The sequence below is a fragment of the Dermacentor albipictus genome, chromosome 1, assembly GCF_038994185.2.
Source record: "Dermacentor albipictus isolate Rhodes 1998 colony chromosome 1, USDA_Dalb.pri_finalv2, whole genome shotgun sequence".
Taxonomy (NCBI): Eukaryota; Metazoa; Arthropoda; class Arachnida; order Ixodida; family Ixodidae; genus Dermacentor; species Dermacentor albipictus.
In genome coordinates, this window is record NC_091821.1 from 258,377,341 (window position 1) to 258,390,539 (window position 13,199).

Sequence of the window (13,199 nt, forward strand, 5' to 3'; positions counted from 1 at the left end):
GGTGTACATGAGACCCGATGCATGCACAGTGGACGTTTATGGATTTTCGCATAGCTTGAGTTAGGCGCCATTGCATGCGAAAGCTGGCACTGTCCACAGCGGGCTTTAGACAGCCACAAAACGTGGGACTGAAGCCGCCTTGTGGCACGCGTTTATATAAATAAATAAATAAATAAATAAATAAATAAATAAATAAATAAATAAATAAATCATCATCATCATAAATAATAGACAGGGTACAGCATAATAAATAATTACTATCTTCTGCTTGGTCAGTAGAAAAGGCCTGAAGATGGTGAAAATCAAAATGTGAAAACATGCGTAATAGTGACAGAAAGAAATAGTCAAGGAGTGTGACCATTACTGTCTACTGAGAATCGGTTCGGGGAGCATGTAAACTTGCTTCTTAAAGCGAACTAGGAACAGTGAGAGTTTGTAGTAAGATCATGCTGTTTAAAAAGCTATGTAGAGTCTAACGAGAGGTGGAGCAATGCCTCGGCAACTTTGCTTTAGATGTGACAATTCTGGTATATCGGGCACATTTCGTAACTACCAAAAATTAAGCAGTGTGCCATAGCCCTTTGTCCCAACGGGCATTGGGAGACAAGAGCTTCTTGTTGCCTATTTTAAGCTGATATGAACGCCAGCTGCGATAATAATCGCATGTAAACAAGCTGAAAGAAAATGTTCAGAGTGTGAGATGTGTACGCTGTGCTTTTTATCGACTTGACGACCTTTTTCGTACCAGTGTTCTTGAAACGAGACGGAAACGTAATCATATTCAGTTACCGCTCTGCTTACTTCATGTTCAACACACCGTTTCTCGTCTACCTATTGCATCATTGAGGCCGTTATACTATGAAGCTCGACCTGCCAGTTTCTGAATATCATAAAAGCGGGAGCGTGCCGCGCCCGCTGAAGCAAGAGCGTCGCCGCCAAGCGAAACCGGAACCGACTTGCCCACAGCCCTGGCGGCGATCGTCCGTCACGTGATCGGTGCCGCGTCGCGAGCGCGGCAAGTGAGCCGCCGGAGCAAGCTGCTGCATCGGAAGCGGAGGAGTGAGCGGTCGGAGAGCGCAGTGCAGTCGAGAGCGCGCGGTTGGAAGGCGCCAACAGGCCGGAGCCCGTCGTACTTCAGGTGTGCTGCGTGCACAAAGTGGAGGCCGGTGCGGCCCGAGGGCCATCGTGGTCCTCTCAGCCATGGTCAGCGCGGGTATTCGCCATGCCGTCTTCATTTGCTTGGTGATCCGGACCGTTTCTGGTGAGTGACACCGTACGCGTTCGTGTGTCTGCGCGCAGCTTTGGCGGGATTCCCCTGTCCCGTAGCCGGAAAGGAGCGGTGGTGAGTGCGTTGCCTCGTCGCGCTTCAGCGGTCTAGCTGGTGAGAAAACGCGCGCCAATCGAGCGTTCGTTGTTCTCGCATCGGATTGGGGTTTGTTTACCTCTCTGACGGTGTAAAATAAAGAAACGGAAAGCCTGTCAGGCGCGAATACGTCGACCGTGACGTGCTGGTAAAGGGGAGAGAATAATTCCGGGGCGCTGTCAATGCAGGCAAAACTTGAAAACATCGCACGTGAAAAGCCGACCGGAGCAGCGTTTACAAGGGTAAATGCCAGCGGAATTGAGCTTCCCTGGCGAGCTGCCAACGCAGCTTCCGCGGCGCGCCAGTCGAGGCGCTCGCTTTGAAACATGCGCCCAGTAGCCGTGTTTCCTCGTGCGGGAACGCGCGGACGATGACTTTCGCGGGGCCATTCGAAATGTGGCTGCGTCGGCAGCTTGCCCGCGAGTGGTCTCCCGCCGTCTGTCTATACAGCGCGCTCGCTGATCGGTGCAGTACAAAACGCGCGGTACCTTGGGACCGGTGCCCCCCCATCCCCTGTCGCAGGGCTTCGCATAAGCGGGCCGAACCTGGTGCTCCAGGGGAACCCCCTGTGGCTCAACTGCAGCGACGACCACGGCACTGCCCCCAGCGCTGTGTGGTGGTACAAGGACAATACGAAATTCTACTCGTACGATCGGCAGGCCGATCCGCCCAGCCGTAGCTACCAGGTGCCCGGTGTGCACGTGGATGTGAGTAGTCGCCAGGCGTCGTGCGCGGCGAGGCACTGAAGCTCCCACGTATATACCGCAGCACGCCCAGTCGAGCGAGGGCTTCGTGCGCTTGCTGGACGCGGATATCCGAACGCGCGGCGTGTACCGCTGCGACCTGGCGCTCGAGCCGGGGGTCGTGCCCCAGCACGCGCAACTGCAAGTCCGGGTGGTCGGTGAGTAAGCCCACCAATGCACCTGCGGCGCATAGATTTTATAGTCCGCACCGGAATGGGGGCGACGTCTAGAACACGACGCACGTGCGGGCGCTGCTCCTACGACCGTGACGCTGCCGCTGACCGAAACTTTCACGACTTGAGCGCTCCGCCTTGCGAAGCTTGGCCCTATTTGAGACACCATTGGTTCAGCGAACCCAAGAGCCTGTGCGATGCAATATATGCGATCCAGCATCAGCGGGTCCCTTGGAACGCGTGCATGGCTGAGAATGCCCTCGCGGATAGCATGAGCATGAGCTGCCAGGGCTGCCCGGGTCTTGCTTTTCTAATGCTTTTTGTTCTGGCACTGCGAGGGCATTAATGACGACGGGATCATGCGAGCACGCCGTATCGCGAGAAGACATCAGGCACATCTTTGTACACATATGCATTCTCCTTGATGCGACTCGTCAAATGGAATACCCATGATACCTGGCGGAGTGACCGCGGGCTTGTCAGAGGTGCCGTAGCTGAAGCTGGGCCTCCTAAAAGCGATCAGACTTGCCGTATAGCTAATTCACTGCATGCCTTTCGATTTCCTATAGATCCGCATGGTATCTTGCCAAAATGTTTATTGGAAGTAAGTTGTGAGAAAAGGAGCGTTTCCTATAATCACATTAATTAAGAGCAAGGGGCACTAAACGCCATTACTAAATCGACGTGGGCTGCTTAAATACCATTCTATAAACCTCGCAGCGCTTGTTTCGTGCAAAAAAAGAAGAAAAGAAGGACTTAGTTTACGAGAAAATTGCATCTAAAGGGTCCGAATATCTTTATTGCAATTCAAGTCTCCCGCCACCCAACCGGAGAGTGGTGACGTTGCATACATAAAGTTTCTCACTACATTACCTAGAGGGAAATCTGGCGCTGCTGCGCTGCGGTATGCATGGGTATGCCGTTATATTGTGACTTCAGATTGGCATCGTTCTCGGAGAGCCAGAACACATTGAAGACGCGCTTGGCAAGCACCGTTCCGCCTGTCACAATGATTCATTTTCTACTAAAACAGCTCGTGAAAAGCTCTTTTGGTTTTATTATTACGCAAAAACGTGTTTTGTTTAACTATGAGAACTTGTTATTGCGTGTACGATTATATGTTACGTAAAAAGTATCAGCGGGCAGCTAAAGTTGGAGGACAGACGACAAGGTTCGCGCTCGCTTTGAAACAGTTTGTCGTTTGTTCTTGCTTTTTTTCGCTTGGTCATGCATTGTACGTGAGTAAAGATGCAATATGCGTGAATGGAAACATTTTCTGAAGATTTTACTTTGAGAACGCGTCATTCGTGTAGCCATATACACGTTTTAGACGAAGCCTCGTGCAACACCAGCCAACACGAGCCTTGCAGACACATATACCGTCATTCCCATGACGGCACGGTGCCCCCTTAAGAAACTCCCATAGATGGTGGCGCCAGATTTCCCTGTGGGTGTTACAGTGAGAAACTCTATGGTTGCATATGCCAGATCACCGCCCTTTGCTAGGCGCTTTCTTTTTTTTTCTTTTTTTAAAGCTACACTTCGTGCAGGCTTGTGTAAACGAGTGTAGTGCGGGGCAGTGGCTATGACGTCGTGTGCTGCGTCTCTGGGCTGTAGCCAATCAGACAAGAAAGCGCGCCGTCTTCTGCATCTGTGAGCAGACGATCAAACGCCTGACTTGCACTTCGCCTGACTTCGCACTTACTGGCTGCGTGTATGCCCTTGCCTGAAACAACGCCAATGCACGAGTTTCCTTTGATCAACAAATCTATACAAACTGCAACGAAATACATCGCGAATGCGCAGTGCAGAAGGACAACTTCCCAGTGCGTATAAAACTGCGCGTAGTCTGAAACAGGCCGCACAATCTGTGAGTAAGATAATTTTATCTTCTTGGAAGATTAGCTCGCCTTCCTCTGTGACACGTGGTCACGTCAGCACTTCGCTGCCGTTCGTGCAGCGAATATTCACTATCGTCGCTATATCAGCGCCGACAGTCACACACAAAATGGCACCACGCGTTTGCAACGCCAGCTTGCTTGTTTGTCGTCTGCTGCCTACACTGATTGGAACCAAGGTGTAGAAAGTGTACTTGTCATGCTACACTACAGCTATAAAAAATGGCTTCGTGTAGGTGGGCGGAGCTACACTTTTCTTTAAAAAAAAAAAACTGCGACTTCCTGCACTAGTTACACTCGTGTAGCCAGTGTAGGTTAAAAAAAATAGCCCTACTGCCGTCTTTGAGCAAAACGGCCCCCGACAGACGACGCTACAGTTCTCTGCGCAAAACGAAAACGTGCGACCATAGAGAAACCGAAACAGCTGTTTTTGGTCAAGTGGCGTGGACCGTTCGGGCATCCCGCAACATCACATGGGCGTGGAATTCTCTGCTCTTGCTAGCCAGCAAAACTAGCGCGGCGCTACGCGATAACTGAACTACTGAAACACGAAAGTGCGGGCGGGGCACAGTCGAGCGAAAACGAAACCTTTCGGCTGCCCGTGTCGTTGTCAAGGGTAATGTCAACGAGTTCTTTCTTTTAAAAACGAAATAAAACTGGACAAGTAGCATTTTATTTCGTCCTTTAACGGAGTAAAATTATGTTTTTATAACGAGTGGTCCTGTACTAGTGACCGAATTTAAATGAGGAGTCCCTTCGTCATCGAGCAATTACTTGAATGACCCCGGTGAGTCTCTAATTGTGTTCTGCATTTACCTCAATTTTTCGATGTCTAAGGCTCTTTGCGCGATAATATTGGCGTCTTAAAGATTCTCGAGTACTAATCTATCGCTTTAGCTTGACTTGATGTTGGCCTTCAGTGTCCCTTTAGGAGCACATAATTTAAATGTCATGTGCGAAGCAGTGGTCGCGCACATATGTGGACATCGCGTAAACTTAGAGTAAAACTTTAATTTTTCCCCACTGCCGTGTTCCGTGAACTTTTCCTGTCAATCGTACGGATGACGTTGTAGCCTTCTCGTGCACGCAGGTTGTGCTAAAAACGTACCACACATAAATAAAAGGACTCCCCGTAGGAGTGTCCGACGGTGCTTTGCTTTGGGAACTCCAAGCTCCGAATAATGCGTGCTAAACAGCGAAGCTGCAAACGACCCTTTACAGGAATGAGTAGCATATGCCACTTGGAGCTCGCATTCCCTTGCTCTACATCCACAACTGAACTCGTTCCCGACTCCTTGCGGAATTGAATGCCACCAGGGTGTCCGTGTTACGCCCTATAGTCTTTCGTTAATGTCATCCCATCTTCATACGTTGAGTGTTGCCGTCAAACGCGAGGGATTGTTTGCCTATATAACGTGCTTAGTCGTCGCGCCTCGTGAAATCGGGGCTCGAGGGCGCGGCTCGTTCTATGTACACCTGCGCGATCGATGACAGACGGGGCCAGTCTGTTTGATCCAATCTTGATGGCAGCATCGTCTCGTTGCCGCGATCAGATGCTCGTGCCAGTGTGCGGGATGTTGGGATCGCCCTGTTCTAAGTCGCCCGAGGCAACTTGAATTGTACATGGCGCCGGCTTCGAAAGCGCTGATCCCGCGAGACGCAACGCCACACTTGTCCGCGGCCGCAGTGTATAGGCTGTTGCCCGTCCACGGGTCCGGCGGACTCTATAAAATCATTAGCAGTCGCGAAGCAACCCCTAGTTTCAAAAGCCATCACGCAGAATGCATCGAAATTGTTGCGTCACTTGCGATAGAGGCAAAGAAACTTGGAGACGACGCCATGGTGTAATTGACGCCACTGGGATATTTAAATGTCGTTAAAAATTGTGTGATGTGCATTCGTTTACTGCCTTCCGAGCTCAGGTCAGACATATTTCGAACCGGTTGATGTCGCAGAACGGCATCGCCTCACCGTCGTTTCAGCTGTGAGCTCCTCTATGTAGAACGCAGGCCCCGAATGGCTGCCCCTGTCTGACGGCGGCGTTTCCGTTTCGCAAGCACCTTCTGTTTTATTTGCTTAAATGAAAAGCAGGAAGTTGTCCACTTACTTTCCCTGTGTAATATACATTAGGAGTGACGTTTAACCGACGCCTTTCTTGGAACATACACGCGTTCAGAGCTCTCGTAAGTTTGCGGTGTACTAATGAAGTTTAAGTAGTACTTCCTGCCTACAAAGACAAAGCTAAATTTACAACTGACATTTTTCGTCTCACTTGTTATGCACATACTTAATGTGGGGTACAACCATACACCATTAGTAATCTCAATAAACTGCATATTTTACAAAATAAAGCTCTCCGTACTGTCGATAACATTCCTTCTGGATCTCCCACAGAATTTCTGTTCCGAGATTTTCGGGTCATTGCCCTTCACTCTCTTTACGAACACGTACTCATAGGGCACTACGTTAGGGAAAGAAAGTCTAATCGCACGTTATTGCAGGACGTTGCCAAATTAAAACAACAACAACAACAAAACATACGCCCTAAGCTCACGCTATAACGTAAAACTATTCCAAACTTTTCTATTGCAATTCTGCAATGAGCCCTCCGCGATTGGTCAAAAACTTTTGTGGACCACCCCCATTTCACCTGTCTGTCACGCGACGTCACGAAAACCGCGTTAGCTCCCCATCTGATATAACGTGTACACACGGATTATGCATGATTTGACCGAGCAAAAGAAAAATAGTTATTTCTGATTGGACCCCTCTTCGCCATTGGCCCTCGGCTATTGGTCAAAAGTTTCCGGACTGCGCCCAGTTCACCTGCCTCTCACGCGACGTCACAAAACCGCAAAAACTCACCGCGTCAAAGTGACGTGTACGCGATAAAGATGCATTAATATGGCGAACAAAACTGAATTTTCTTCTGAATAGCCGCAGGCTGCCCCGTTCCGAAAAGAATAAAACATGGCTGCCGCCGATCGCTCAGTCACTGGCTACACGCCCCTGCCGGAGAGCGTGAGTTTATTTGCGTGTATTAAAGCTTTTTGCGTGGCCGTGTAACATTTTCCAGCACTTTCGGCATGTTTACGACCTCGTTCTGCCAACTCTTCCTTGCTGAGGATCCGTTTTAGCGTCATCCTTAAGCTTCCGTTACATGCCGCCGCGATTGTCGACGAGCCACCGCAAGCTAAGTAAGGGAAATCGGACCAATCGCAGACGCCGGTACCACCCTCTTCGTCCGGTTATCGATTTTCGGTGCAGTGGCTCGGCCCTATCGAATCCCTCTCCACTTGAGCGTGCTCCTCGCCTCGTGTGAACCAATTAGATAAGACAAGCCGCTCAGTGTAGGCAATGTTATTCGTCTTTCAAGCAAACAAAAGTGACCTCGTATGAACGAGGAGAGCGTTTGATTGGTCTGTTCAGACAACCCTGCGGATGACCGCCCGATGCTTGCGTCAGTGTTTACGCAAATTTGACGTCAGGAGATTGGAATAAAAACATATTGGAATAGTTTTACGTTATAGGGCCCCTGGCGTATACCCTTTAGCAGGGCTGCTTATGGATGCCAAGGACTACAGCACCATTTGCCCTTTACTGTAAATAAACTAGTCATTAAATATTAATCAAAATGCACCCACGCCTAAAACTTGGGAATAGCATTCACTTTAAAGCGCATAAAACGCAGGAGGAAAAACCTGTAAGATGCGTTGGTGGTTTATAGTCCGTAACACGCACGGCTTTGTTTTTGTTTTGTTGTATTAATTTTGATTCCGTGTATGGCCGTATTAATGTGATGCTACCATTATTGTTACTTTGTTATTACAGTTCTTGTTGTTCGAAATGCACTGCATTACTGTCGCTGACAACGCCCTTTCTATTAACTCTATTTGTTTACCATTATGCACGTTTCGGTTGTTGGCGGCCTGTGTTCTACATTTTCGTGATTACTGTCGTCTGCTATTCCCTTTATTATTAGTTTTTTCACAGCATGTTACACTCTATTCGCTGCTTTTAGCTCTTGGTTTCACTATTATGTTCTTCGCAGCAGTGGTTGCCAATTAATGTCATCGGGGGCATGGTTCCCTTCAAGCCAACATTGTTGTTGACTTTTCTACCGCGCTCCCAGTATCCCATGTGTGGAAAGATGCGAAATAAAGTTGCAAGTTGAAAAATAAAGTTGAAAGTCCGACGCCGACCGTTTTCCATAAGAGTGACAGGCGGCCTTGGAAGACGTGAACGATCAATTGCGAACTATCATTTGCGAGAGATCAGTACTCCAGGTAGCATTGATTGGTTGTTTATTTTTACATAAAATGATACAGAATGAAAGGACGGAAATTACTACTGACCGCACTGTAACTGTCCTGTTCACACCTGAACAGCGGTCAGCAGTGGGGGCGGGGTTGAGTGGGAAAGGGAGAGAGGATGGACCAGGACGAAGGAAACTGCTTGCAAAGGGACGATGTGATAATAAATGAGTAAATAAATAAAAGCGACTGTATCAGCGTGAAAAGCCATAGTTCGCTTTTGCTGTCAATTCGGCGAAACGTTTGTAAGCCCGGCCCCGCACACCCCGGCACTGTTTAGTTCGTGTGGAGCAGCCGCGATGCGAGGCCCGACTTTTCTAGAAGAGTCGTGTTTTATGGGCTGCCTCCCGCAGGCGATATGGTCCGCATCGCTATATGTAGAAACGCGTAGAAACACCTTGGCGCTGTTGGCTGGCAGCCCGTTCTTGCGCGTGTCAGCGGTATACCACAGACGCACATCGCCGTAAAGGCTGTAGTGTTCGAGGGTCTCCGCACGTCTTGCACATGTCCGTATGCTTATTTCATTATATATATATATATATATATATATATATATATATATATATATATATATATATATATATATATATATATACACACTCTCAATAGCCGGAAGGCTTTGCAGAGCGGAGGGCAAAGAACAGATATGAGTAGCAACAGCTGTCTTGATGTTCTTGGCGTTAGAAATGGCAGTGGTGGAGGCATGAGGTTCCTGTCTTCTGACGTTCTTGGCACAAATTAATACCAGTAAGTATTGGCGCGACATGAGGGGCCACATCAACTTCGGCGGTATTATCAACACGAGATATTACGTTAACATTAAGTTTCGCGCAGTACCGGCCGGTCACAGGAGAAATAAATTACGCAGTATACAACGCCTTCTCGTGCAAACATACTGGGAATTTTCGCGACGCGCGTTCGAAATTCCTTAAATTTAGGGAACCTGAGGCAATTAAGTGATTTCCTCTGGACGACGTTTACCACAGAGGAACACATTCGAAGCTCATTCGATGTAGTAATTAGACAAGTAATTTGCAAATTAGCTAACCTTTTTTTTTTCTCAACAAGATAGCCATTCGATCGGTCCCAATGGAAGATTTGAAGCGCACCATCCGTTTCCAGAAATGGAAGAAGTTCACGCTGCTAATTTCGTAACTATTTCCGAAAGATATCACTCAGGGAAGCCGTAACTGAACAGCCGAAGAGCGCAACCGTCTCTCCCTCAGATAATATGTATATAGACGCCCACCCATGAGCTTGCGTCTGCTTGCGTCTCACCGTCGGGCGAGCGCATGTACATGTACAGCGCGATCGCAACTTGATAAGGACGGTCGCTTTCAAACGTGCGCATCTGTGGTAGCAGTATTCCAGGGGAAATCGTTTAATTATCTCGGCTTCCTTAACTTTAAGGTACTTCGAACGCAATTTCGTGAGAAACTCTGTATTGCGCTCCACCCGATTGTTTTTACTGCATATTCATGAAACATCTCCCCGACTCAAATGAAGGGTTTGCTGCTCTGCCCACAGCGCCCGTGACTTGCGCGGGCGTTCGCGTAGCTCATAAAAGCTTTCTTATACGTTGTTCTCGAAAATGGGCCCAAAAATGTCGAACGTGATTGAACCCACTGCACGTTACAGGCCTTAAAATACCATAAAGCCAGTAGAAGGCGCCCTCAGGGCAGGCTGTTTCAATCTGTTGCGGTGGTCTGTACGCAATTCTGTACCAATCGTGGCTATGCTTTCGATGTGGAGCCAAAAGTGCGGCGCACGCCGTGGAATAGATGTGCGACCTGCGTTGGTCGCTGCTGTCATGCAGTCGGATCGCCTCCTGCCCTTTTCTGTTTATATACTCAATCTCACAAGTCGTTTGCAGCGCTGTGGAAGCTGCAGGACTCCTTAGCCAATGGGACGGCCGAATGTCCCTCGAGATGTGTCCATCCGCGCCCGCGTCCTCTGCTCAGCGGCTGCTCAATTCGCGGTACATATACACGACGTGCGTGCACGAAGGTCCTAACAACTCGCGTATCATTTACCACGCAAAAACTAAACTCTCTAATCCCGCCACTATTCAGACAGCTACGCCTGGAAATATATTCCGCTGCGCAAGGATATTGCGCCTGTGTACGTCTCGCACCTTCGGCAGCGCTGCGAGCAACTTGTCAGATGGAGTATATGCATGGTTACCTGGGGCCCAATTCACAGAGCTTTTCATTCGTAAGTGATATTTGCCATTGGCAGGCCGCCTTTGCTATTCCAGCATCAGGAATGGCTGGAATTTTCTCATGCGAACAATTCTAGCGTACAAAAGTTTTGTGAATACGGGCCCGGGATTCACAGAAAGGTCGTATATGCGCTAGCATTGTTCGTAAGAACAAATTCTGCCGAATCGCGATGCTGGACGTATTATTGCGATAGTCACGGTAGTCAGTATTATTGCGATGGACACGGCAGGCGGATTTTTGTCGTCGTCGGCGGCGTCGAGAGGCTGCAGCACGAAGGGGAAGGCAGCTGCTGCTCTTCATCACGCCAGCGTTCTAACAGCCATGGTGTTCTAACAGCCATGGTGAGATGTGTTCGTGATTTCCTGTGCGTGCGTGACAACGTGCTTGTTAATTTAGCTAGCATGCGAATGTTTACAGTAGTTTATGCAGCTGATAAAACGGCCAACCTTACATAGTTTAGCTTTCTAATAATTTGCTCTCGCAATCAGTGAAATGCTTTGCCTCTCGGACGAAACTGATATTTTATTAACGAAAAGGCGGTCGGCCAATGGCAAATATCACTTACGAACGAAAAGCTTCGTCGATTCGGCCCACGCGCCCTCGGCCCCGGTTTATTTAGCTGTAGAACACGACGCAACTGGGTTAGTGCGTCGCTTGATCGCGGCTGGTCTCCGACTGACGTTCCAGGCGTCCCCTGCTCGGGATCCCCCGGCATTTGTGAACCTTGGCTCCGCGGCGATCGCTTGGCCCTGTGGAGGAGTCAGGCTTTACTTTGAAGTCGACGGTTTGTAAACGTACGTTTCTCCGGTATGCGATGAGGCCGTGCTGACAGAGCGATGGGTCGCACAATCCTAGCGTAAGAGCTTTCTGTGAATACTGGCCCTGGAGCGAGAGCTTCGCCAAGCTGCCGCGTAGCGTCTTCTTTCTCCATCCGTCACAGCCCATGGCAACTTGAATAAACCTGCCGTGTCACTGTACTACAATGTATCGTCGTGCCACGCATTCCCGTCTCCTGTCCGGCCATAACACAAGACACCAGCAGGAGAGGAGAGAAACAAAGGCAACGGAAACTGCAACGTCGGCAGTCTCTTGTTTCGTCCTCTTTCTTTGCCGATCTTCTGTGCGTGTGGTCGGGGCGGATGCGTTGGCACACTTCCCGGTGTATGTGTCAGGCCGAACAGCGTCCGACGGACATCTTTCCGATTGTGCGTCGGTGGAATGCGGTCGCTCGCCCGGACGCTGAAGCGAAGGGGGGAGAAGGGGGGGGGGGGGTGAGCGCGCACGCCCGCGCGGCGAACGATTCGTGTGCGTGTCATTGAACGCATGTCATTACGACCGCTTTTACTCGCAGTTATAGTGCTTGGCGCGCGCTAATGCGCATGCGCGTATTTACTACTTGATGGATCGTATATGTATAAACTCCGCCTCTTTTTTTTTTCTTTATTGCCTGTTTTGTACTTCTATATCAAACAGCAAATGACATTTGAGAAAACAAGACAAATTCGCAAGTTTTAAGCACCAAGTGTCAGCTTTATAGGGTTGACTATTTTAGAATTCTTTGAGCGCGGTCAAGGGTTCCACCCTCGACAGCCAAGCAGGTACACAATCTTGTGCTTTCTGAATTTCCACAAATCTCGACATGCATTCTCGGAAAAGCATTCGTGCAGGCCGAGCATCCGGATCGCAGTGATAGCCCGCCATACGGGCGCGCCATAGACAGTGAAGGCCAACTAGCATAATAAGATCAAATGGCAGTCCAGCATCGTTTTGTATAGATAAATATCTAATACCCTGTGGATCTAAAGGAAAGTCCTTTTTGATAGTCCTCTGAAGTACATCCCAAAAGAAGACACCCGCCCAACAATCTAGAAATACATGATCAATAGTTTCCGGTTTCTTACAGATCAAGCAATGCGAGCCCCAGGGTAAGAAAAACCCACGATCTTCTAAAAAGGTTTTGACATTCAACGTACCCGTGTGAAGGTGGACGTCTGTCATTGTTTGCAAGAGCTACAGTCTGCAATATATTTTTTGTCGCGAAAATATGGTATGTAATGCAGGTATTGCATTGTTCAAGGGTAAATATACAGAAGTTGCACCGAGTATTCGCAGTATTTGTGTGGGCTTCGAATTGGGAACGATGCAGTCGAACGAATTTGTTCAGGCGAGTTAAAGACGGAGGTTTGGGAATGACGCACCTTTTTATACGACAGGTCGTAAACCGGTTTTTATTTTTCCGCGACCTAAGCGATCCTTTCTTGCGCACGGTGTGCCAAGTGAGGCTAAGGAGCGCGTTACCTAGCTATGTAGTCTGCACAGACAATATGAGCGGTCCTGTTTGTGGATTCCTTAAAGAAGTTATTTTAAGTGTACGGTTTTTGTCCGTTAGATTTTCAAATGAGTACCTTTTTTCAGTGAAACGTAAAACATTGTACAAAGATGTATGCGATCTAGTTCTCCCTGTGCCAATGTACAGGGCCATATACA

At 48.8% G+C, this 13,199-nt stretch overlaps 1 protein-coding gene across 1 annotated transcript in view; it reads left to right on the plus strand.

Annotated features, from left to right (window-relative positions):
- The first annotated feature begins 1,036 nt into the window (after positions 1-1,036).
- The window catches only part of LOC139054355 (uncharacterized), an 88,555-nt gene continuing 76,392 nt past the window's right edge, over positions 1,037-13,199 (plus strand). The window contains exons 1-3 of the mRNA XM_070531232.1: positions 1,037-1,261; positions 1,886-2,070; positions 2,132-2,264. Coding sequence (XP_070387333.1) covers positions 1,201-1,261; positions 1,886-2,070; positions 2,132-2,264 — 379 coding nt within the window. The 5' untranslated portion in view covers positions 1,037-1,200. The remainder of the gene's footprint in view (positions 1,262-1,885; positions 2,071-2,131; positions 2,265-13,199) is intronic.